This window comes from Neltuma alba, unplaced genomic scaffold, assembly GCF_004799145.2.
Source record: "Neltuma alba isolate B1F8T4 unplaced genomic scaffold, ASM479914v2 tig00000277_pilon, whole genome shotgun sequence".
NCBI classification, from domain to species: Eukaryota; Viridiplantae; Streptophyta; class Magnoliopsida; order Fabales; family Fabaceae; genus Neltuma; species Neltuma alba.
The window spans coordinates 1-25,375 of record NW_021631987.1 but is presented as its reverse complement, the minus strand read 5'-3'; the positions used below and the strand labels follow the sequence as shown (position 1 = coordinate 25,375).

General features: G+C 37.9%; 4 protein-coding genes, 1 long non-coding RNA gene, 1 other non-coding gene and 1 pseudogene across 7 annotated transcripts; 3 read left to right on the top strand and 4 right to left on the bottom strand.

The window, feature by feature from the left end:
• Positions 1-3,027: 3,027 nt before the first annotated feature.
• LOC114714493 (ER membrane protein complex subunit 1-like) lies at positions 3,028-9,722 on the bottom strand. The gene is made up of 12 exons (XM_028899264.1): positions 9,558-9,722; positions 8,929-9,056; positions 8,626-8,688; positions 7,984-8,105; positions 7,499-7,614; positions 6,593-7,406; positions 5,588-6,319; positions 5,005-5,226; positions 4,829-4,924; positions 4,548-4,742; positions 4,290-4,403; positions 3,028-3,632 (listed from the first exon to the last, which is right to left on the bottom strand). The coding sequence occupies exons 1-12, from the start codon at positions 9,656-9,658 to the stop codon at positions 3,372-3,374; spliced, it is 2,964 nt and encodes a 987-aa protein (XP_028755097.1). The 5' UTR covers positions 9,659-9,722; the 3' UTR covers positions 3,028-3,371.
• LOC114714916 (uncharacterized) lies at positions 3,622-17,024 on the top strand. The gene is made up of 3 exons (XR_003737495.1): positions 3,622-3,696; positions 7,729-7,733; positions 17,014-17,024. It is a non-coding gene; the product is annotated as an uncharacterized LOC114714916 (long non-coding RNA).
• Positions 10,915-10,996, top strand: TRNAS-CGA (transfer RNA serine (anticodon CGA)). Its single transcript has one exon. It is a non-coding gene; the product is annotated as a tRNA-Ser (tRNA).
• LOC114714733 (bark storage protein A-like) lies at positions 11,083-12,836 on the top strand. Its single transcript, XM_028899534.1, has 5 exons — positions 11,083-11,357; positions 11,581-11,648; positions 11,727-11,882; positions 12,007-12,258; positions 12,349-12,836. The coding sequence occupies exons 1-5, from the start codon at positions 11,126-11,128 to the stop codon at positions 12,670-12,672; spliced, it is 1,032 nt and encodes a 343-aa protein (XP_028755367.1). The 5' UTR covers positions 11,083-11,125; the 3' UTR covers positions 12,673-12,836.
• Positions 12,918-16,505, bottom strand: LOC114714585 (probable lactoylglutathione lyase, chloroplastic). 2 transcript variants are annotated; one of them, XM_028899360.1, is made up of 9 exons: positions 16,340-16,505; positions 15,204-15,408; positions 14,972-15,096; positions 14,802-14,866; positions 14,266-14,478; positions 14,107-14,154; positions 13,887-13,994; positions 13,633-13,773; positions 12,918-13,307 (listed from the first exon to the last, which is right to left on the bottom strand). In XM_028899360.1, the coding sequence occupies exons 1-9, from the start codon at positions 16,482-16,484 to the stop codon at positions 13,266-13,268; spliced, it is 1,092 nt and encodes a 363-aa protein (XP_028755193.1). In that variant the 5' UTR covers positions 16,485-16,505; the 3' UTR covers positions 12,918-13,265. The 2 variants fall into 2 exon arrangements, with proteins under 2 accessions (XP_028755193.1, XP_028755266.1); XM_028899433.1 differs by having other exon boundaries at positions 15,204-15,375.
• A 1,035-nt stretch (positions 17,025-18,059) lies between the features above and the next one.
• On the bottom strand, positions 18,060-19,151 carry LOC114714824 (putative RING-H2 finger protein ATL12; annotated as a pseudogene).
• Positions 19,152-20,161: 1,010 nt separating this feature from the next.
• On the bottom strand, positions 20,162-23,739 carry LOC114714068 (carotenoid 9,10(9',10')-cleavage dioxygenase 1-like). The gene is made up of 13 exons (XM_028898787.1): positions 23,626-23,739; positions 23,378-23,515; positions 23,198-23,300; positions 22,518-22,777; positions 22,111-22,290; positions 21,938-22,016; positions 21,777-21,858; positions 21,632-21,694; positions 21,399-21,537; positions 20,942-21,194; positions 20,777-20,841; positions 20,531-20,692; positions 20,162-20,453 (listed from the first exon to the last, which is right to left on the bottom strand). Exons 1-13 carry the CDS (start codon positions 23,737-23,739, stop codon positions 20,337-20,339), a joined length of 1,755 nt encoding a protein of 584 aa, XP_028754620.1. The 3' UTR covers positions 20,162-20,336.
• Positions 23,740-25,375: the final 1,636 nt, after the last annotated feature.

Sequence of the window (25,375 nt, the reverse complement as noted above, 5' to 3'; positions counted from 1 at the left end):
ACTCCCTGGCTGGTGGCCCCTATATCCATATTGAATATTCACCTATTCAATAACATTGTATTAAAACGTATTAATTGCTAATTTATTATAATAAATAGTTAAAGAGGGGTAATAAATTGCTTGTAAATAATTTGAAGGAGGAGTTTCATTTATTTTTTGAAAATTTAAAAAACATGATTATTAATTGCTAAATTACTATAGTAATAGCATTCTGATTTTTTCACTTTTTACGTTTCTGGCTAGTTGAACTCATTTATTACTTCAATTCTCCGTCAATAAATTTAAATATATGTGGATCGCGTCTGAATCCAAAATAAATATTCCACGTTGCTTGTCTGCTTGGGTCATGTATTTCCATACGGCTGTTATTTTTTTAACTTAAAAAAAAAAAGAGAATTTTTTCGGGGAAAAACGAAAAAAAAGAAGGGTTGAGAAAAAGCGTGAAACAAGCAGAAAGACCTGCTGACAGAAAATTTATAAGTATATCTGTAAATATTTTTTAATCTTTAAATGTTGTCATGCGTTAAGCAGCTATTGAATTCCAATTCATCTAAATTTTAATACAAATTACTTTTCAATATAAAATTACAAAAAATTAAATTAATATCTTTTGGCCAGTTAGCCAAGGCAACTTAAATGTCATATCCTATTATACAGCCAACTAGCCATAAACACACATAAACAGAATTCGTTCCTTATAATAAATTGTAAATAACTAATTCACAAATAATAAACAATTACTTAAAAACAATAAACATGTCAAATACATTAATGAGAATAATAAAAGAGAATGTATAGAAAAATGCGGTAAGAGAGATTATGACAAAAAACAGAGAATAAATAATTAAAAACAAAATTAAAAAAATACATTAAACGGTAAGAAAAACACCAAATAAAAACTTATAAATAGGACATGGGAAGGAGTATATATTATATAACAAATTTTGCCAATAAAAAACAATGACAAAAATGAAGCAATTAAAGAAGCGATGAATGTAATTTTACTTCACATGGCCAATTCTATTTTTGCAGTTAGATTCCGAAAAGTACTGATTGTTTTTGACGGGCTAAATGACCATGAACGTCAGTATTATATTATACTCTTTCAAACTTTTTCTCTCATGAGCTGCAAGATTCCCTTCCTCTTTATTTACTTGCCAGGGTTTGATTCACTCGGAACCTAAGATTCCTCGTCTGCAGCTTGTTACCTTCTCAGTTTTTGCGACGTCGGGGGCAATGCCGAGATTGCTTAGATATGCCTCCGGGAACACTTTTAATTCATCTCTTGTATTCGTGGGTTTATATTTGAAACCATAAAACGAGAAGATTGCATGACAAGTAAGGATTAAAAGCGATTTAAGGTAGGATTAAAACGATATGAAAGTTTTTGAAGAGGAAGAGCATTTTGTTGTTGAGGGTCAAATCTGAGACGTACGAGACAGACAGCCAAATGGGGGGCAGGGTCCTAAAGTGAGGGACCCCACCACGCACGTGATTCTGAGATGCTCCACGTCAGAATATAAATTTATAAATTATATCGGATCAGCTGATGAGTTAAAGTTGTTGGATCGACCCCTCCTGAGTTTTACGACAAATTAGCTAATTCAATAATAATGGTGGCAATTACTAACACGATTGGATCTAGTAAAAAGGGACTAGTTTCTCATAACATGACGAATTAATGTTTAAATTTATATTAAGAAAAGTATCTACATTTTATGATCTGATAATGTCTCGAATATGATTGTTTCCAGAATATTCATGCTTTGGGGGGGAAAAAATAATAATAATAACAATGGTGGGAACTGGCAGGATATGTTCGGTGCAGCTTCCTCGTCTTCAATGCAAAGACGATCCAGAAGAAGGCAATAATTTCGGGACCGCGGGGCGCCTCAAATGAAACGTGATTTCTGTGCCTCTAAACGCGAACCCAAACATGATGCTACGCTTACACCCCACAATCCTCAACAGATGGACTCGCAATGAACTCGTCAAAGCCAGCCAACATCACCGGTTTGGTTTCCATCTCGATATTGATTATTGGCAGATTGGGTCCAAGGCAGCCTCATCATCCAACAGCGTTTCGAAATCCACGTACTCAAATTCCGTGAGCAAAGAAACTTCTTCCAGCAAAGGATTTTGAGAGTGCGTCTGGGACACTTAGAAACCCGTATGGCCACAAGCAATCCGGGAATCTTTGTCCTTCATCAACGATCAAGATTGTGCTACACCTGCCCTCTACTTCTGTATATTCCGAAACCCAAGTATAATCTTTTGGTTTTACCTAAATATCAGCTTTTTGCTGCTGTCCTTGTAAATTTCAGCTGGTGATTATAATTATCATTGTAGCCCCGCAAAACTGTCATGACAGCCAGCGAAAGTGATAGTGGGCCTGCTCCATCAAATGCGACAGATGCCATTGGGCTTGGATCATCCAATAACCAGCTTGCTGATGCGCTTGCTAAGGAAGGTCTTTCTACTTCCTCTATTTTGACCAGCTGCCTGACTCATCTACGGGCGTTGTGCGATAAAGACGTGTTGGGATCTATTCCCCTTGTAGTTTAGTTTTTTTTCTTTGGCCTTTGTGCCTCGTTTGTATCAAAAAAAAAAAAGTTACTTATATTCCGGTCAAAAAGCTAGATCACCCGCGTCAAGCGACCTATGTGAGATTTGAGAGATGCGCCAAGAGGGAAAAAAAAAAAAAACAAGGCTGAAGAGCGCGTTCCCCCCTTTTTCTGACAATTCTTTTGTTCCATTTCCTTTTTTTGCACTCCTTTCTTCTTGATATGTTTGTAATACCAGACATGAGCCTTCTCTTAGTGTTGTAATCAGATCTTTATGCTCTGTTTGTGGAATTTGAATTCATTCACGTTCATGACAATGATACTTATTTTTCCTAAGGCTGAGCTTTATGGGCCAAACCCCCCCCCCACTAATAATAATAATAATAATAAAAAACAGCACAAAAGAAAGGTTTAACTCGAGAATTGTTTCTGCAGGGCCATAACTAATCAAAGAGGGAAATGATTGACAAAAAAGTCCATAACATTCTCTTAAACCAAAACCCATTTTGATCGTCAAATGAGGCATTGCATGCAGAAAAGGGGATAGAGTGTACCGCCAGCTGCAATCCACTGTACTTTCACATTGTAAGTAGCCTTGAGTCTGACCCTATTCCATAGAACTAAATTTACAACATTTAAAGTAACATCCTCCAATCATCCTAAATTAATGTAATTTTACATTAAAAATAGCAATAAGAGCTACAACTTTCAAGTGTGCCTCCTGATTTTAACTTGCGGGAAAAAAGCCGGGTAAGACCTGCCAAATGTTCAAAGTTAAAGAAATTCTGGGAAAAAATTACGACATAATCACCTCCACTTATCTTGTAGTTCTTTCCTCTCTGATAATACCCAAGTAACAAAAATTGCTGCTACAAGTGCAACAATTGTAATGAGAAGTAGCGCATAGTTGAAATCTTCGGTTAATGAATCGTAAGTTCTTGAAGGAGCTATCCGAGTAAAGAACAGATCTACTCCATAGGCAAAGACCAGTGATGTAGACTCCAACTTGGCAGGTACTGTTATTATTCGTCGGAGACCTTCCACTTTAAGGGAATGCGTAATGTAGGACTGCAAAGATTTAATAAAAATCAGTGTTAACCTTAAAAGAAAATGGGGTTCGAGCAGTAGTTGGGTATTTTCCAAAACTAGGCCAACTAATTTCAGACAGACATTAGAATTCCAGTCATAGCAAACAATATCTTAGAAGAGTACAAACTGGCCCAGTCTTAATTCTTCTCAGAATCATTTAGAGGAGAGGAATCATCATAGGTTATCTTAGCAAACAATATCCATGCAACACATATATCAGCCACAAGATAGATATCCATGCTACAAGTATGCATGCCTCATACAACATGGTTATACCACCAAAGCATGCTGGAAAGGATAACTTAGATTGTTTATGTATCAGCTGAACTTTTGGTTCATCTTACAAGGACTACAAGGGCCAAAACCTGCAGAGGGAAATTTCTGCATTCAAAATGAATCCCCATTCCCTCCCCCACCTTCTTTCTTCTCAAAATTCCTCACCTACCTGACCTTGAACAATATAACATTTACTATAAACAAGCTGAAGAAAGATAAACTGATAAGATGCAGACAGATAAAAAGATACCACCGGTATCATATGGCAACTGATTGCTATGATTGTGCAGTTATTCACAGAGCGGCTGCCTTGCAGAAAAGGAAGAAATAGAAGTTACACAGGCAAAAAAGAAAAAAAACCTGAGAAATAATTGGTAATGAATCAGTAAGAGGAATAATTCCTTCTTCTTTCTCCGCTTGTGAGGGATTGACTGTTCGCCTAGGGTCCAAATAACGTTTATCAAGGGCCAAAACCTGTAGAAGAAATTTCCCAGTTGATAAGCGGAAATGTATGAACACATTAGATTTTATTGGAGAATGACAGTAAATGGGCAAAAAGTAATTTGAGCAGGGGATGCAACCGATAGAAAAGACACCAATAAACAGCTGTGCCCAAACCTGATCACCAATAGTTCCAATAAGAAGCTGTTGGGAGGTTATGCCCTTTACAGTTGAAGTCACTTCCATTGCTTTCACAGAATGGGTAAAGAAGTATGATTGCGATTTAGCTATGACTTCTGGTCTAGAGTATGAAGAGACAGGTGATGTAAGATTATGCTTTCCAAGAATAAGCTTCCAAACGTCTTTGTTATCCTGTGAATTGTATTCAATTTTAAAATTTCTAATGAACATTGACATATACAGAGATCTTTAGATGAAGATAAAGTTTACTGCCATACCGCTCGAGATTGATCATAGACTTCAACAACAGACATCTCATATCTGTGCGCTCTGAGATTAAAATAGTGGTACACAACCCAGTTTTCGCTGAATACCTACGAAATATATATTCAATAAGATCAAGTCTATACATGTTGGGCACCATTTTGATGATCAAGTAGTGAAAAATGCTTACAGCATGAACAGGACCCTGACAACCCTGATGAGTCATGCGATGCAATATGCGGCCAGTTACAGTATCAATGATATAGACAACCAGCCATGCCTCCTCCGGTGTTGCTGTTCCAATTTCACCTCTGGCTTTGGGTGCCACATTTGCAACAAAAAGCAGATTACTTGATATATACTTGTACATGACGTCTTGGTCAGCCATGACTTTTGCTTGAGTATGAACGACCTAGATAACAAAAATGAAAAAACAGGTAATAAAGCTAAGGAGAAAGCAGTAATTTACTTGCCACAAAAGAAAATTACAAACTTGTTCTCGAATTCCTCATTTCAATTGTCATGCACAATCTTACTGCTATAGGTCTATGAAAAGCCCCCCTCGTGATAGAAAAAGACACTAGTATGAGTGAAGTATGCAACCATGACTAGGTGTTGTAGATTGTAGACAATGAAGGAAACAAAGTTTAAACAAAAACCTTTGAACATGGGAGGCATAGGAGGAATAACAGGTGTAGTATAATTTGAGATTCTCAATTTCAAGGATGAATACTATTTTCAATAAAAAAAATTACGTACAGAAGACACCATACCTCATTTGATTTTCTTGTCACAGTTGCAATGATCTTTTCAGATTCAGATGGGAATACAACTGACCACAAGTCCCTGAAGACAAAGCAATATTCATCCACTACTTCACCAATGCAATTACTCTTCAAGGCATGACCTCTAATAATACCATTATCCACCTCAACTGAGTACCAGTACACATTTGAAAACCCATGTCGCAGAATTTCAATAGCTTCAGGTGTTCTAGGGTGTAAATGAGCTTTCTTGTCAGCATCTATGATTAGATGGAGACGCTGCTCTTTTGAATCAGTGTAAGGCAGTTGAATAACTTGAGCAATGGTATGAGGAAGATTCCAAGCATTAAGTTCCATTCCCGTGTATGCATCAATAAAAGAAATAACAGCTGATGCAGTCAAACTTGAGCCACATCGCCCAACTACAAGGACGGATGGATTCTCATCCAGTGCATGGTGATGTGGAACCTGCCACTGATAAATATTAATCCCAACTGGATGTTCACATGCTTCAGATTTCCGCAGATTTCGTAATAGCACAGACCAAACTACATGTCCATCTCCAGTGTGCAAGGCGAAAATTTTTCCAGCCCTGGTAAGCACAATAAGTAACTTACGGAAGCCATTATGATCACGGGTCATTTTGCTTTTCTCAGAACTCCTCAACCTCATCGCTTGGATTGCTGCTATATCCTCTGGGCTTGCAATCATTAAGGTTCCTTTGAGCTTCAGCATGTGTCCCTTTCAACAATAAATAATTGCAGCAAAAACGCACAGTTAGAGAAGCAGTTAATAATATCCCAACCGTATTTCCTGGTCCCTTGTCAGAAAAAAAGAGTTGAAACTGCACATATATTTGAAAGTATTTTAAACAATGCACTAAGGCATGCCAATAATAATAAGTCTGTTTCTAATTTTCTGGCCAGCAATTACAAGTTTGTTTTTCTATTGAAACACAAGCATTAAATTATGCAGGTAGATGTCCTGGTTATAGTATACAAATGGCAGTCATACCTTGAGCCATTCAAAGAGATTCTGTTCAACTTTTGCTACAGAGACACCTTCCTTTTCCACAGGTAGTTCAGATGCTGTTACATCTACCACTGCAGCAAGACCATCCTCTCTGCTCCAAACAGTCTCTCCTTGTTGTACTAAAACAAGTGAATGATCCTCCATTACCATCAATGCCCTAAACCCATAAGATCTGTCTGTCCTGACATAGTTGTTTATAAAAATTTTCTCAATAAACCCTCTTTGATCGTCTATTACTATGTTTTCCTTAAGGAAGTCACCATTCAAGTCATTGGCGTTGACATCCTTTACATAAAGATGAACTTTATTGTCTCCATGTTGAACAAATGCAAAAGCATGTCGGCCCTCTGAAATTGATAGAGCATCACTAATAGCTGCAACGCTATTTATTTTGTCCACCACCGCCAACTCACCTTCATTTGTCAATTTAAGAAGGATAATATGGGAATCAAGATTTAAAGCAAACATTCCCGGAAGCTTTGATGGTAAAATTGCTGGCTGTCCAGATGAATCCTCAATGAGCTCTGAAATATACTTCTGGTTGTAGTTAATATCCCCATTCCCTATGTTTATTGTTACTATCTTTGACCTGATGTCATCCAATATCACAAGCATATCATTGGAGACTGATAATAATTCCCCAGAAGTACCACAGGGAAGTGCTGCATCATTATGCTTTAACAAGTCCCCGTTCTTGGCTCTGAATTGATACACAAAAAATTCTGAAGAGCCAGAAAAACCAGCTACATAGATTATATCATCATGAGGAGACAGAATAAGATGCTGAACATCAATGCTGCAAATAAGATGAAGATGACAACATAAATAACACCGCCTTACACTACAAAAAAGAATAACTAGCTCAACAAAACACCATACGTGCCATACCTTTCACCTGCAAAATCTTTCTTCCAGAGTGTCTCACCATCTATGCTGGAAACAGCATGAAGACATCCATTACCAAAAACAAGGATCAAATCGTCCCTGTCTGTTTTCAAATTTTTCTGCAAAAATAATAGTAGCAGTTATTGCATATATAGGGCAAATTTTGTGCATACTAATGACCAGGCAAGAAGGACAGGTTCATGGCCGGGATAAGAATAATACTGAGGAATAAGCATAGGTTGATGAGGATCGTACAGAAGGTTTATTAAAAGTACAAGCTTATATGGGAAAAAAGTGCAATTACGCCTATTCTGCTCTGTGCATTGAATCCTTTTTCACCGTATAAATGGAGCAGTGAAATGCCCTCCCATCTGGCACTATTTATTCCCATTATTACATGCTTTAGTTCCTTATCAAATAAAAAATATCGGGTGACATACACATCTAACATGAAAAAGTCTGGCTTGGGCAACAAATCATTCACTCACAGGAACATTTAATATTGACTTTGAAGCCTTTGACCCCGGAAGGAAAGACTCCCAAACCATCTGGCCATCAGGAAGGTTCCATGCTCTCAATATGCTACCATCAGAGGAGAGAGTAATAACATCTGAAACAATTCAATGTACAGTAATAAATCTGATAGCTGATATAGGCCAATTACTTCATCAAGTATATACTAAAAATCACTTACAAGGTAAGAAAAGAAGCATATAAGCATAATGAAACCAATTAAGTTTCAAGCTCATTAATTATAGACATCACTGCAATTCAATGATGATGGTGTAGGTGGCCATGTTGACTTTGGTTGGTTCATTAAATTCAATCAATATTCAAACAAATGTCAGCCAAAACCATAGAACATTTCATTTTAGGTGCACAAAACCAAAAGACATATTTGGCCAATAGACACGACAAATGATCAAAATGAAAGAGATTTCATTTTGAAATCAACTTTCCCTCTTCATGGGATAACATGTTTGTGTGATGATATCATCCTGACGGACGGTCAAGCCAGAATATAAAGAACATATTCTAATGCTTTTCCGAAGCAGCCCAATTATAATAATGGTTAGATAGCATGATGAACATTCTGTAAGTAGATATCAAAGAAAGCTGCAGCATCATACATTTTCCCAGGGCAATGTCAAGTCCATCAATTACATCGTTGGTCCCAAGAGCATGCCTCCAAACTGCCAAAAAAAAAAAAGGCGAAACATAGTTCAGCACTTCTTGATTTCAAACAAATCAGAACAAATAGTTGACTAGGCAATAATATTACTCAGGAATGTTTGAATTAATTCTATGCCGTTCACAAATTATTACATTCAGTGCTAGTAACATTCGTCTTGCAACTTTGTAGGCATTATATCATTTTTAAGAAACTAAATCAACGAGATTCCTGAGAAATCTATTGAACAAATCAAACTTACAAATTTCTCCATGACGAAGGTCAAGAGAAGCAAGAACATTCTCTTCAGTGGACACCAAAACACGCTTTCGTCCGGTCTTTTGAGTATGAAACACAGCATGTTTTACTTTCCCAATGTACTGTTGGTGCCTGAAATTTGTGGTCGCATATTTAAAAAGTATAAAAGATAAACCTACTATACATGCACCTGTTTGCCGAGATCATAAACTGATGAACTCTATTGGAAAATTTATCACATGATTTTCTGGGGTTGCAGATGCTGTAGATATCAGAAGACTACTGCTATGGAAAGTCGAAAATATCCTGGGATAATGCGACAAGTTCAAATCACAAGCAATATCAATTTTGCAGGTGCATTAAACAGTATAAAGAGATTATCTTTCCAGGATGTTTTCAAAAAGTTTGAATGAAATCCGATATTAAAATAATCAATCTCTATGGCTCCGAGACTCCGAGTGTTGACCTATCAATAACTAAGGATACATAAAATTTAATAAACAATAAATCCAAGACCAGCATAGAGGGTCGAACTAAAAATCCAGTAGAGACAACCGAAAGGCTAAAAATTCTGATCAACCTTCCTTCTCAATGACCAAGAAGAGCTGTAAGTACACGAGAAATTGAACTCACCAATCCATAAGGCCAACTTGATCTTCATAAAGCGAAAAGCTAAAGTGGGCACACAAGAGAAATAACAGAAGAACGAGAAAATCCCTTATCGCCATGGCCATGGCGATTCGGCCAGAATCTATTCGCCGAATGAGAGTGAGACGGATCTAAGAGCCAGTGCGCCGGGAGTGAGAGACCAGAGCAGCTGGGAGGCTTCGTGTGCGCTGTACCCGTAACGATAAAAAAGGCCGGCCTCTTCAAAACGCAGCGTTGAAATTTGACCTTTTTTCATTTGTTTATTTTTGTATAAACTGCAACTCGACTTTGCCAGTGAAACCGGAATTAGGAACACTAACCCTACCAACGTTATTTTTCTTGTTGCTGTAAAAGTTTTACATTTTTGTCGGCAATTTTTTTATATTGATTAATGTTGAATGTTGATTATATATTGTGAAAAAAAAATACTCACAGAGATTACTCTTTTATTCAATTATTTGTATTTATATCTATTCGGTTTCATTACTGAATTTCGTTGATTGATTTCGATAAGCTTATTCATTTTTGTTGTTGGCCCAAAAGATGACTCGGGTCGTAGACATGCTGATACCAAAAGCCAAATCTGAAAATTTGCACATGACACTTGCAAGCTAATTTCAATTGCTTCCTGTGTTTGAAATTAGGATTGTCAATGACAGGATAAAAACAACATTCTCTGCTTTTAATATTCCAAGTCAGTTTTAGGTACTGCTTGGCATGAGGGAAATGAGGGAAATGAAGAGATAGGAAGGAGGAAAAAAAATTTAATAAACTATTTAAAAAGTGAAGTTTTAAAATTTTAATTAAGAAATAATATAAAAAATTAAAAAAATTAATTTTTTAATTTTTTAAATTTACCTTATTAAAATCCCACCTCCACTCTTTTTTTTTTTTCTTTTTTTTCCCTCATACCAAACGGACCATTGGAGTCTTCGTCTTATGTATCCTCGGCATAGCTTTGTTTGGGTTGCGTGCCTCTTCTCTTTCTTTAGTGTTTTGATTTCCGTGCATACCCCGGTCCTCTGTAAACTTGCTCATTACATCCCCGCGTGAGCAACAGTATCGTATTGCGGTATTTTTATTAATCTTATGGCATTTAGCGGTATCAACTGATCTGAATTTCATCATTGCTGGCAATCTTATATTTACAACAATACTTTTTCTATCTTATTTTTAATATAAGACTCATTTTTATAATACAAATTATACTAGAAAGTATGTCTTATAGAGAAATAATGAAAAATAAACATTGATTAGAAGTTAAGATTTGAGTTGTGTTGGTCTTCGGCATAATTTTATGAAAGATTAAAAATAATTTATAAGGAGAACGACGCCAGCAACCGTCGATATGTCCGAGTGGTTAAGGAGACAGACTCGAAATCTGTTGGGCTCTGCCTGCGCAGGTTCGAATCCTGCTGTCGACGATTTTGTTTTACTAACCTCCTTCTAAACTCTTTTTCTCAAACTACTTTACCGCTGCTTCGTGACTTCCCTTTGGCTTTTACAGGTATTTTCGGCTCTCTCCAGCTCTCTCTCACAGTCTCTGTGGGCGAATGAAAATGGAAGCTAATACAAGAGTCTTACGCAAGTTTCTTGAGGCGGTCATGTGTGTTATTGCATTTCAACATGTAAGGGGTGCTCTGACGCCGGATCTGCTGAGCAAAATTGCTGAAGCAAACCGACGAGGGCCCCATATAGGTTTGGTCGTGCCCAATGCATTTGAGTTGAATCCTCTTCTCCACTCTCCGCACTTCACTTCCACTGACGCTAACATAGATTTTGCTGGTATATTCATTTTTCTGCCCTAACATCCCCCTCCTTTTTTATTTTGCCTCTTTCTCAAATTCTGCATGAGAAACTTCGCGAGAAACAAGGTCAACGGCACTCAGATCGTCATTTTATTTAAAGAAATCATCATTCACTTCTACCGTTATGCTTTGAAATCACTAGAAACCAGAGTTTTCTCTATGTATAATTGCTATTTATCTCTTGGTATATAATAACGAAGGCAGGAGATTTCGTTTCGGAGCTATCTGTGAGCAGCCTGTTATAGTGGTCATGACAGGATTAAGCATGGTATAGTTGCGTTTTGAGATACCTTCTTTCCTTCCATTCCTTTCGACAAACTATACTAACACGCATCTGCTTGTGTAGATAAATGCGGCAGTAACCACTCAGCTTCTGCTGAGCTTTTTCCGAGTAAAAGGAGTGTTGCATTATGGCACTGCGGGAAATGTGAACCCATCCCTAAATACGGGAGATGTGCTGATTCCTCAATATTGGGCACATTTAGCTCTTTGGAGCTGGCAGGTAGATCATGCATGAAAAGAATAAAGACAGGGATAATAGTTTATCAAATTTTGGCATTTTGATCCTTCCCCAAGTTTCAATTTGCCATAGCCCTACCTTGTAACGTTTGAGTGGTCTCATGCAGCGGTATGGGCAGGGGCCTGAGGATGAGTTACCCTTGGAAGCCAACGGAGATTACACCAGAGAAATAGGCTACTTAAAGTTTGCTGATTACACCACATACATCGGTGATGGAAGCTCATACGACAACCGGCTCAACAACATCTGGTACCAACCAGAGGAGATATTTGCCATTGATGGCACTCCAGAAGAAAGGCAACATGCCTTTTGGATCCCTGTTGATTCCATGTTCTTCCAAATGTCTCAAAAGCTTGAGGTAAGAGGTGCTGAGTCCCTTACTACTAATAATATACTACTGAATTACTAATACCCATTTCACTGATCCTCCTACGTGCTGATTGATTAGGAGTTAAGACTGGAGAAGTGCTTCAACTCAACATGTTTGTTGAGACGGCCAAAGGTTGCGAGAGTCCAAAGAGGAGGAAGCGCGAGCATATTCCTGTCAAATACAGCTTACAGGAGCTTCATATACAATAAGTTCAACGTAAGTCCCATAGACATGGAAAGTGCATCCGTGGCGTTAATATGCCTTCAACAGAGGGTACCTTTCATTGCTTTTAGGGCTGTATCTGGTTCCAAGTTCATGCCTCTCGCCTCCATGAATTCAGTCGCTGTGGTTGTTGAATTCATCAAGCAGTGGGCACAATTGAGGGTGAGGTACTCCTTGTAGTTATATTGTCTTCTCTTCGTTCACCACTGCTCTGTTTCTACTTTGGTTATTAATTTAAGAACAATAACTCCATAGATGTTGTTTTGCTAACCTCATTTTATAATCATTGATATCCTGTATGCCTATGTGAAGGCAGATTACAATCGGGATTACTTTTGAAAAAATTAATTTCTAACACGTGTCTGAAAAACCTAATTTTATGAGGGAGATGGATGTAACAGAGGTGATAGTGAAATTGCGGCAGCTTGCTAGCAAAATTGGTGGGACCTTTTGACTTCCATAAGAAGAAAATGGTGGCATTACATAAAGTTGGGGTTGTTGTGAGTATGACTTTCAACATTCTTTCCCCTTGTTCTCCTCTAAATAAGTCATCAAGTAAATGTCTTCAACCTCTCGAATAATCACCAGCGGGCTCGACAAAGAAACTTACACTGCTACAACAATAGACGGAGGGAATGACTGGCAGATAGGCTATGTACGTTCTAATTGGCAGTAGCTTCTCAAGATGGAGAGTTGCAAGATTGATTAAACGGACAAAATTGCCAGAGTCCCCTGCCTTCAGTGAAGAGGTGTTGAATCTTATATTATGCTTGTCACTCTAATTCCTTCAGAAAATCAACATTATCAACAAACACCTGCATGAATTGATAGATAAGTCAGACTAGAAAGAACTCAGTGTGACAGGTATGGAAAAACTAATTTAATATCAGAAAACTCAAAGCACTGATCAAGCTCTCTAGATTTCTTTTAGATAAATGGTAATTCCTCAGCATATCATTCATGAAATAATTGTACAATAAACAGTTTTAAGTGCATCTGTTCTATACACTTACAAGTCACAACAGTCACCAATTAATTCATCACCTAAATATAGCCGACACCATTCTAAGTAAACCAAATTTTGATAGGGGCAAGGTTAAGGCTCCAGACCACATCACGAGTAAAAACAAGAGGCCGTACCGATTTCCAACCATCAGGATCCAAGCAAGCTACTATCTTGGTGTTGATACCTGGCAAAGGCCCAGGTTCACGGATAATCTTCCCCCCATAAAGTTTTATTGCTTCTGCAGTCTTATAAACATCGTTTGTGCCTATTGCAATCTGTCCCAACACATTAAAAGGTTCTTTTTTCACAATGACTTAATGTACAAGGTTTAAAAGATAGAATTAAAAACTTAAGCGCACTCTTGAAAGCAGAAAATTATGCAATCTACCTGTGCATAACCATTTCCTTTGTCATAATTGGTGACCCCATAGTTATATGTCAGTTCTAGAACTGCATTCTTATCTTCAGGGCCATATCCCATCATAGCTATTGTATACTGGACACCGATGAAAATAACCCGATCATTTATATGAATGATTAACATTAAAATATAATGCTTCGTACAAAAATGGCCATGGCTCTTATTAGCAGCTAGATAGGGAATTTACCTTGTACTCAGGATTGTCTCTTTTGCGGAGAAGTTGCATGCCAAAAGCCTTAGAAAATCAACAGATACATGGGGAAACATTGGACATTTGTGAGCTTAAATCTGAGGGAGCTAAAACTCTGAAGAAAACTAAGAAACCAGAGCAGTGAGCAGCGCTGACCTTTTCATAGAAGGCTATGGCACGATCAAGGTCGCCTACTCGAAGCATTACTTGGCATAATGGTTCAGGACTTGGTGCTCTCTCAAGAAGCTCAAACTTATAGCCATCCGGATCTTCAACAAATGCTATGGCTGTACTGCCACCTTCGACAGGTCCTGGTTCCCTGGTAACCTTCCCCCCCTTAGCCTTGATTAGATCTACTGTCTTGGCAACCTAGTCAATTATTAATATATTACTATGTCAACATAACAATATTCACTACACCAAAAATCTATAGCAAGTCGCACAACTCCCAAATATAATCAGATGTAAGTTGGTCTTAAAAGCTCATTGACACTACAGAAAAGGAAAAAGTTTCAATGCTATGGATAGAACATGTGACAGTTATAATGAACATATTCCTTCCTTTTGGTGAAAAACATACAAAACTTTACAAAGAGGAAAATGAAAATGTGTCTATGCAGTGGGTGGAGGATGAGAGGGTTGCCAGCTGTCAACTACAAACTTCCTTACTTTCTGAAGAAATATGAGCTTACATCTTCAACTGCGATACCAAAATGACCAAAACCAGTTCCAATGTCGTACTTATCAACTCCATAATCTGCAATAGTAACAAACTAGCATGATGAAAAGCTATTTTTCAATAAGCATAAATAATAGGATTCTGTAGAAGGCAACATGTTGTAGCATTCATATCTGAACATACTGTAAGTAAGTTCAACTACGAAGTGGGAATCTTCAGGACCGTATCCAAGAAAAGCATTAGAATATCTCTCTTCTGGGATGTCGCGTTTTCTCAATAGCTTCATACCCAGGCACTCAGTATAGAATCTGTATCACAGCAGTATAATCAGAATTACACGTCAGTAAAGCATTAATCTCTGTGTTTTAAGTTAAGCACTCGAGCAGCTAAATATAATCTAACTTAAATAGCATACTTTATAGTCTTCTCCAAGTCCCCTACACGATATACAACATGAAGCAGTCTCCGCGTGTCATTTTTGACCCAGTCTATCAAATTCTGTTGAGTAACAGAATTATTCGATTGGGCTAGTTTTCCTGCAGCAGTAGCCTCTATTGCTTGTCCCTCTGATTTAAACACTTCAGATACTTTTGCACCAAATAAATGGGATTGTGGGAGAGCTAGTTAAGGATAATTAACCCAGTTCTGTTAGTGAAGAAATCCAATAAATGTTTGCATCAAATAATAATCATACTTGCATATTAGTCCAATTTGTGTTTTCAGATGCAGAAAGGTATCAATCAATTCAATGACAACTGATGTCAAAACTCAAAAAGTACAAAGTAGGCTAGAATCCCTTGAGCAGGTGGGGGTGGGCAACAACCGCCAGAAGACTCTCAAGTCCCTTCTGAAGCCAAACTAGCCATATGTTGGTACATACAGCTATTTAATAACTAGCACCGTCCACTGATCCAAAAATGTGCAGGTTTAATGAGGATACCTTTCCCAACATGATTTTTTTCGATCCATAAGAGGTGAACATATGATTTTGTTTGAGAGGTGTGATAGCTCTTCCTATTAACCCAACCACCGTTGGTCTATTCATTGCTTTGTGGTGATAAATTTAAATTATGTTAGCAAGGCAGTCTTTTTCAAAGACCTTCTTCACGCATCAGTCGGATCATTAAAATAATCCAGATTCTTAAGAAAATAATCTGATAATGAATCTGTAAATGCTCCTTGCATTGTATAGAGGAAACGTATTCCAATTTCCACATATACTGCCGGAACCTGGGTTAACATTTTCTCCCTTTTCTCCCATTAAAAAAAAAAAGCTCTCCGCCCTTAAGAAAATCCACCACTAAACTCCTGGACTAATATTGAACATGTGTGCGCAACGCGTTGTCATTTGAATCCAAGATGACACAGACGCCTATATTGACTCTTTCTCACTCTGTTTTCGCTTCCAGGCGAGGAAACCAACAACCACTCGAGATTAAAAAATGGGATAACTGAAATATATAGGTATAATTCCGTGTATGCTTGCATGGTCAATGAAACGAACAAAGCATTCAAGTTTTTACTTGAAAAAGAATGCAGAGGTGAAGTTACCGGTTCCGAGGTGAAAGAGAGTGAGCCTTCGAGAAGGATTGTAACAGGAATTTCGAAACGAGGGCAAACGGAAGGAGCGTGGTGGTTGGAAAGCACAATGTCGGACCGTGGAGAGATTCAGAGCTGCAGATAAGGATGACGCCATTGTTGCCACCAGCTCCCTCTGCTTTGCTCGGTCTTCAGTCAGTGTGATTCCGTATTGGAAGTCGTGGGCTTCTCTTACAGGCCTCAAAACGTAATCGGGCTTTAATGTGTGAGCCCATCAAAATGGAGGCTCAAAGCCCATCTCAAAAATCTCAAATTGATTGAATTATTTAGTAGTGTTTATCATTTATTGTTGAACAGATGCCACAGCAATGTTTAACATTTAAAACACAATTTTATCATATTATAGTAATTGATAGAAATTAATGGCTAAGCAAGCAATTCAGTTTTATAGGGTAATTATTTAAAAAAAAAAAGACCTTATACCCCTCTCTTTCCACCCACAAGGCACATTTTATAAAATCCTGTGCATTAAAAATATAGATTATTTTAGTATTTTACAAAATTTAGGCAGCAGAGCTGTTTTTTTGTTACTTGCCCGTCTTTACAAATTGTAACGCATTGCAACTAAAAAGTTGAAGAGAGGGGTTAACATATACATGTGTGTGTTTGTGTAACAGAGATGGGAGTCTTGGAAAATTTTGATAATTTTTGAAACGCTCACAAACTTTACCTAGTTTTATCAATTTGTTTTTACTTATCTATAAAATAATTAAAAGTGATTTGCAAGTAAGAACAAAAAGGGAGGAAGTATTAAGCTACAGGACAGCGGACAAAGGCAGTGGAAAATCCTAAAGCACAGTGGTTGATTATTGCAAGTTTTTTGCCTTGCTTTTGTGATGCGTGATTATGGAGTTATTAGAATATATCATCCACATCATAAAGGGGAAGAACTGACAAAGAAAAGCATAAAAAGCTTATTCACATTGAGCGACCCACGTTAATTCAACATATAATGAAGGGAAAACGCTGTGTCATGGGCCTCTCAACTGTATTATTATTATTATTATTATTATTATTATAAATAATGACAAAGACAACGAATATTTGATCTTTCTTTTTGTTCTCTTTTTTCAAACTGACGATTTTAAAATTTATTGAATTAAAGGCATGAAATCTAATTCACATCACCAAACTTCGACCCTACACGTGTCTCAGCTATGGCGGCTAATTAGACCTCTCCTGACGACGACCGCCGAAAGATTCTGTCCACGATACGGATGGCTGGCCCCTCCCTATGTCTAGGCTTCTCATTTTTGGGGGAAAAATGATACTGTTCGTATTCTTAATATAAAAATTTATTTAACTAACTTGATTAGATTAAAAAAATTAGATAATTAGTTAATTATAAAAAAATAACACATTTTTTTAAAATACCATAATTATCTTTTTAATACCCTTTTTTTTTTTCTACTTGATTATGGCTGAGGAGTATCATAAGGGTAATTTAGAGAAAATTGATAAATATGAAAAATAGGTCTTATATTTAAGACCAAAACTAATTTAAAATTGAGTCTTATATTAAGGACCAGAAGAGTAACTTTTCTTCAGAAAAAATTAAATAAAAAAAAAAACAAAGCCGAAATTTCGGGAGCGCATAAAAATAAACTGTTTTCTCGGCATTTTGCTAATAATTACCGTCCGATGATCACACCGACAAAACAAACCAGTGAGTTCAAGACAGGACACCTAAGTAGTAAGTACAGTACTTAGTCAACGCCATGATCAAACATTTGAAGCCAATCCTTTGTGCTTCGGCTCTGTCGAGCTGCTCTCTCGGCTCGCAAACCATTGCACTGTTCGCTCCACAATCGGCAACCAAATCCTCCTCACTCTCTCTTCCCTCTCATTGTCCTCCACCCTGGTTTCTGCAAATCTCGCCACGTTGGCAATCTCCGACATGGATCTCTTCTCCCCTGGAGCAGTCAGCAGCGTAAACGAGTTATCTTCCTCGTTGGAAGCAGGGAATGTCGCGCTTGACATAGCACTGAGGATCTCAGAATTCAACGACAGCAAGTCCGAGGAATTAAGATCACTCCACCTGCTCCTCGTAGTAACATCGGATATGACTATTCTGTGATTGAGCCTGTGCGCAGGTTTCCAGTTGTTAAATATGTGAGAGCCCTGGTTTGATTGTTCCCTCTGCACGAAGATTTCGAGATCGGGGACTTCGTTTATGTTGGAAGGAACTCGAAGGAACCTGGAGCTGATGGAGGAATTGAATGTCTTTATGTCCCCAAGGACAACCTTGTACCTGCAAAGAGGGCAGGTCGAGTGACATTCGAGCCACTTGTCGATGCAATTCATGTGGAAAGCATGCTTACACTTGGGCAGCAACCTAAGAACCTCAGCGTCGTCGAATTTTGACAGGCAAACGGCACATTCCAGGCCTTCTTTTGACCCCTTGAGCGAAGAGAACTTGAAAAACGGCAGTGCTTCGATTACTTGTTTGTCTATCCCGGAATATCTTGACCCTGATCGACTTGCTCCTGGATTGTTCATATCGAAGTTCCGAGACTGAACGGAGCGGCTTTTACAGAACTTTACATATGCCAGAAGAGAAATGATATGGCAAACATAACGGTGAGGATTGCTATTATAATTCCTTTGCTGGGATGGATGGTTTCAGGCATATCTTGCATGCTCTCTGGTATTCCCTGGGATTGCACATCCAACAATAATGAAAGAATCGTAATGAACACCACCAAACAGTCGCTCATCTCTGGGATATCTTTGCCTACCAGATTACTCATTCTTAAGGTTTTTTTGCCCCTTAATTACGTATAAGGGGTAGAAATGTATATTTAGCGGAGAATCTCTAGAGTTATCCTCTGTCCAAAGAGTACAGACAATTCTTAAAAGGTTTCGTATATTTTAATATATTTCTTCTCACTGTAACAGTCCCCACATGGAGGAGATTGTGTGTTTGTTGGTTTATGTAGTCTTTATCTTGGAAAATTAATCAAGTTTATCTTATCTAAGTGAAGACAAATTGCATTCGTAAGGAGACGTCCTCTGTCTCTGACCAAAGGACAATAACATTGTGAAAGATTTCATAGCTGTGGAATTTACACTTGCCTATCATGATTCCACTCTCTCACAGTTAACACGAAGATGAATTTGAATTGTTTGTTTTCTGGTTCCACTCTGGCTCTGCCCCTAGAATAGGAAATTGAAGGGAGAGAATCAGAAATGAAACTTATGCTCTGTTTGAAGCTCATCAAGGATCAACCAGAGCCACTTGAATATAATTGGCCGCATGTGGAGTCCACTAATTGTCGTCCAGACAATCCCTGGACGTATCTCTGCGTCTTTTGCTTCGTCTTACATTAGATAATTTAAGTCCATGTAGGGCGCTTATAAGCACAACGGTTGAAAATTTAATAAGGGGCTATAGTGAGCCTACTAGCCCATTTTGATATTTATAAGTACAGAAAATAGACATATAGATGTGGGGTTTTGGATCCTAATCCCCTATATGGTGCTCCTTTACTTTAACTGTAGGATCTACTTTTCATGTGTTGCACCTTATTTTAAGGGGGGATAGATATGACATGTTATCCTTATAGATCAAAATCCGACCGGGATTTAAGTGGTGATAACGTGCGAAGTAAATAAAAGAAACAACTCAATTCAATATACACAAAAAAAATGTACAAAAGACATCCACCTAACCTCACTCGTGTCTTCTGCCATTGGGTTCACCTGCATCTATAGTACTCGCTACTCACACGTCCTCTTAACAACTTTGCTTCTGTCACACCACCAACGTCATTTCTTTTACAGGCAATGACATGGCTTAGGAATCAAAATACAAGTTACAACACACTGTGAGCGGCACAGGGAAAGGGAACCCCAATCCCCAAAAAAAGGAACAAGGTATTTTCAAGAATATACACATGCCATTATTTGTTCTGCATTTGCTCAGGGGGTGATGACCAGCACTGACAAATTAAGCTTCCAATGATATTGGCATGAATGCTCCATGAAAGCCATATGGAACTCGTTGAGGCATCGTAATTCTGGCAACTGCCTCTCCCGAAAAGTTTCTTGTGTCAATCATATGAACCTGGGAGGAGAAAGTGGAAATGAAGTAAGTGCCTTAATTCTCTGCAAGATCAATTGTAGGCTAAAAAATTAACTTACTTGAGATATGTCGGTATCTTCGTTGTGAATAAAAGTGACGATCCAACCATCATCTTCTTCAATCCCATCACTTTTTGGGACAAAGGATGCTCCCGTGCAAAATACATTCTTCTCAAACATGTGGTATTCGACCCTTAGAGGCTCTTCGTGCTCTATGTTATTCTGCTTAACAAAAAACACGTTTGTGATCATGGAAGACAAAGCATGATCAGAAAGCAGACTATCTTATTCAGAGTAAGCTCTCACCGCAGACAAATCCATGCATGGTTTTTCAAAGTAAAGCTTGGCTAGACCTGCATATTTAGGCACTCCTAAATGACCAAGGAGAAAAATCAAAAGTTAGAATTACTAGCATGTATATTTGATAAGGCTGCTTATAATTTATCATTTTTTTTTCCCTCCCAAAAGTACCTGCAGTGGAGCTAGCTGCAGGATCAACCACTTGAGTGTAACCATATCTATTCTTAGTACCTATAAAATTTGCATTAATCATAGGAAAATCCATACTCAGTACTTTAGTTCCACCGAGATCCTTCTCCTTAACTTCCCCACTTTGCAGATTCAATCTCCACTCATAACAGCGAGAGAATGCCTCAAATGGATTCAAACTAGGGTCAAGCCGAGGAACTACCGAATCAAGAGCTCTGCATCCCCACACTACAACCTGTCGATACACATTAAAATCTACTTAAACTAGTGTGCTTGCAGGATCAGTCAAAAAATTTAGTCGGTCTTGTCAACAATAATTGAAACGCTGTCTTGAGGTGAAAAGTAGCGGCTTTGTCAATGAATGGATTAGCTGCAGTGACAATCGTTGAGCTTTTATGTGGACGATGGACATCTAATAAGCTTTGGAAATCTCAGTTACCTCATGGGCATCCTCAAAAGAGTTGATGATGTGAAATGTGCAATTAGGTTTCACCTCAAACCATTGGATCGAGTTGGCATCACCATAGCGGGGCATTACCCCCATTCTTGCGTATTCCTCCTTATTATACTCTATTAATCTGCGCGCAAACAAGAAATTCCAACTCAGACCACTTTTATACTTCTAAAAATTGAATCACGAAGTTCAGCAAGAAAAAAAGGGTCAGTGCTCACGGGCCTCCTCTAATAAGTCTGTTTAGATCCAAGGTTAGCGGAAAATCCATGATCACATTAAACCTGCAACAAAGTTTCACTATCATTTTTACAGTTTACATTATAACTAGAAGTCAGTTTAAAGTACATATATCAACAATGTTACCGTTCTGTAACGCCTATTTCATGGCAAAGACTGCACCTGTTCATTTTGATATCCACTTTATGAATCAATTTCTTTCCATCATCTGACAAAATAAGGGGAAGGCAGGTCATTGAGTTTGCACATTACAACAGGATCCAGTAAAAGTGTAATACAAAGCATACCTGAAATGATTCCTAGTGTAGCAAAAGGCTTAGTTGGAGACACCCCCATTATAATTAGCTCTCCTGTAGCTGGAGCTTTCTGAGATTATGGATCAAAAGAATTGATAGTGAGCAGACAATCGAGGAGTACTTAAAAGGTAATATGTGACACTTTGAAATATACAAGGAGAAACCTTTGGGTGGCTTATAAAAGGTCGATTCCATGCTCCATTGATATTCCAATTTCTTAAGGTTTTGAGGTTGATGATGTCAATCTCTTGTGGGGTGTGATTTTCAGCAACGGAGTAAAACTTCCCTGAATGCTCAAACACGTTGGTGTTGCTAATGTATTTGTTCACTTTTCCAAATCGTAACTGTTAAAACATACACAAAAGTATCAATTTTCGAAACACAAACATAACAAAGCAGGTCATGTGAAGTAGCAAGCTAGTGGGATTTTCTGCCTAAAGTTTCATTAAGACCTTGTCAATATATATATATATATTCTTGCAAACTAATTTTGCATCGTGGTTAGTTGGAACTTGGAACCAAGGCTGCTTATTTTACTGCGATCCAATTAGTTCATTAATAATAAGCTTACCCAGTTCAGGAGATAGGCAGACAAAATGGCAGGTGAATCGCCTTCTATGGCCGGCAGAAAGGAAGGCTTGTTTCTTTGTTTCTCTAGCTTGTAAGTTTCGGTTTCGACATATCTGTTTTTGTAGATGACCGTCCAATTCCCGTCACTTGCTTTCTTAAAATACAAAGCATGAAGCATTCCCTCTCCTTCTACCCAGATATGACTTGACCTTCCAAAGATAGATTTGGTTGTTTTCAATCCTCCAAATAATGGATTTGGGCCTGCAACAACATGTAGAACTTACTAACATCAATTTGCTCAAACAGGCATGCTATATAGTTTATGCATGTTTCCACCATTCTTGCATATATTATTGGATCCCGCATACGTGGCCCGTCCTGAAGCTTATGATAATTACAAAGTCTTCAGGTTACAACGCAAAGTTGGTCAACAAGGAAGACTGCTGTCCTGATAGCATTGGGTGATAATTAATAGCAGAATAAATTAATTATGCATTCTTATCTCTTTGATTCTTTCATCATTTTCTTTGGAATTTCCATCAGGGAACATAAGAAACTCCCAAATACGAGACAAGGAAGGACAAATGCTTTTGGATTTATCCATTCTCAGATGCCACCATGAGGGCATATTCATTTAGACCTACAAAGTGCGATAGTTCAAGAAGAGACTAGAGTGAGGACCATTTCTAACATAGACACCCTCTTGAAAATCATGTGGGATATCTCCTTCTATGGCTGTGATAAGCGTGGCTTCCTCTAACTGCTCCACAGGAGCAAAGTTACTCTGCACCCAGGTAATGAAAAGTACGAACTCAGTTGAAAAGTCACCAAGAAGAAGAGCATGGACAGCTCAGAAGGTACCTGAGATGGAAGCAGGGGCTGGTCAATGAACTCAAAGACTGAATCCACGAAAGCGTCCAGTATTTTAGCTGTTGTGTTGGTCAGAGTTTTGGGTACATCAATTTGCAAAGGGAATTGAGGAAAAGATCCCAAGATCGGCTGCTCATGAATCACAAGTCCAGAAACTTAACTAACTCGAACATAACACAAGCTTTTTCATGCGGGAGTGAGAGGAACATAAAACTAAGTCATGAAGTGTAATGACTAACCTTGAAAGCAGAGGATAGTGGAATAATGAAGTGATAAAATTTGTGGGAGACAATGCTGGGTTTTTTCTGAACAGAGTACTTCACTGTAAATGCCGTATATGATGAAGCTGCCATGTTTGTGGAGGCTTCAACCCAAGAACTCAACTAAAATGGCAGGGGACGGTGAAGGAAATGTGACTAATATGGTGCTCCAAAATCTAATTCAATGGCAGGGTGACATTTTCGCAGGAAGTGAAACTGCATTTCTATTGTGGGTAAGGCACAGCATAGGGAACAGCGGAGAAGCCGCTACTTTATACGTTGAATAGATCGCTTCCTATAACAACATTTTCGGCTGTTTGTGGAACTATCAACCCCTTGGAATATTCCTTCTGAACCAATTCCGGCTTTCTCTTTTTATTCACGTCCCCTGGTTTGGTCATTGTTGCAGAGAATAACGATAACATAAAGCTCATCATTTCCAAGTCAAATATATATATATGAACAATCTCTTCTTTCTAACCTCTCGCGCATTACTGATTATGATAGGTGTCTACTACTGTAAAAAAAATATTAAATTGATAAAAAAAATAGATAGAGAATTCTTTAATTATAGTTTTCAGAATTAGCATCTACTGTAAAGATTCAAATATGCTTGACAATAGATTTAATGAATCGAGGATACATTCCAATGTTTTCAATGCATAAGTTTGTCTTCCTTGTTGTTGTTTAGGTTGATTAGAGATAGGGCTTGAAAAAAAAACGAAGCCAGGTCTTGTTTTCTGGATCATGGAACTAGAATCCAGATGCACGCGATTGGTTAAGTTAAAAATAAAATAAAGCACCAGTTATACGATAAAGTATTATTTAGGCAGAAGTTAAAACAGGAGATACAATTATCCAAAAATCTGAAAGAAACAATTTGTCCGCAGTGCAAGACATTCTACGAGAGTTAACAAAAAAGTAAAAGTGATCAAGTCTTATTAGATAACTCATTGTGATAGGTCTTTCTAGAATTTGTTATATTTGTTATCTTTTCAATGGGGATTCTTTCCTTCCTTTTCTCCGCGGTATGTAATGCTGTTGCATCCAGTGTACAGTGTGTTGGCAAGCAAATAACTAACGAACACATATTTCATAGCATTATCTTCGATACTTTTTATTCATTTATGGCTTTATCATGATATCAGAGCTAAGCTTCTTTCAGATAAACTTTAAGCCCACCAACCGCATCAAGGCGATAGCATGTAATGTTGTTACTAACTCGAGTCTCATTGAACATAATTGATTTTTTTTCCTTTTACCGAAACAATTTCCTATGAGCAACTCAATTTCATTTTACTTTTTATTATAACTCATACACCTAAATTATTCCCTTCTGTGTTTTTCCATCAATTTTTGAACTTGGCTGTTTCCACATGTGCCTCCTTGACATTTTGATGGATTCACTAAGAAAACGATTCATTGGTAATTGGTGCACTAGTATCTTTCTTTTCTCTCGCATGGGTCATTTCCCTAGTCCTAGCCTTTTAAAAAGAACTCAGTCACCATATCCACGTAGGGTGAGATAATAGATCTTATCACTTTCAACTGTTCTATCGATCGATGGTATCTATTATTCGTATGCATACAATTATTGAGATGATCATTTCCTTTTTTAAAACGGGGCATGTCAAGTCAAAGACTAAACTCAAAAACAAGAATTGCAAAATCATAATGTAAACAGGGGACCGGAGTTATCATGTCGCAATCAATCACCTTCTCGTGCGTC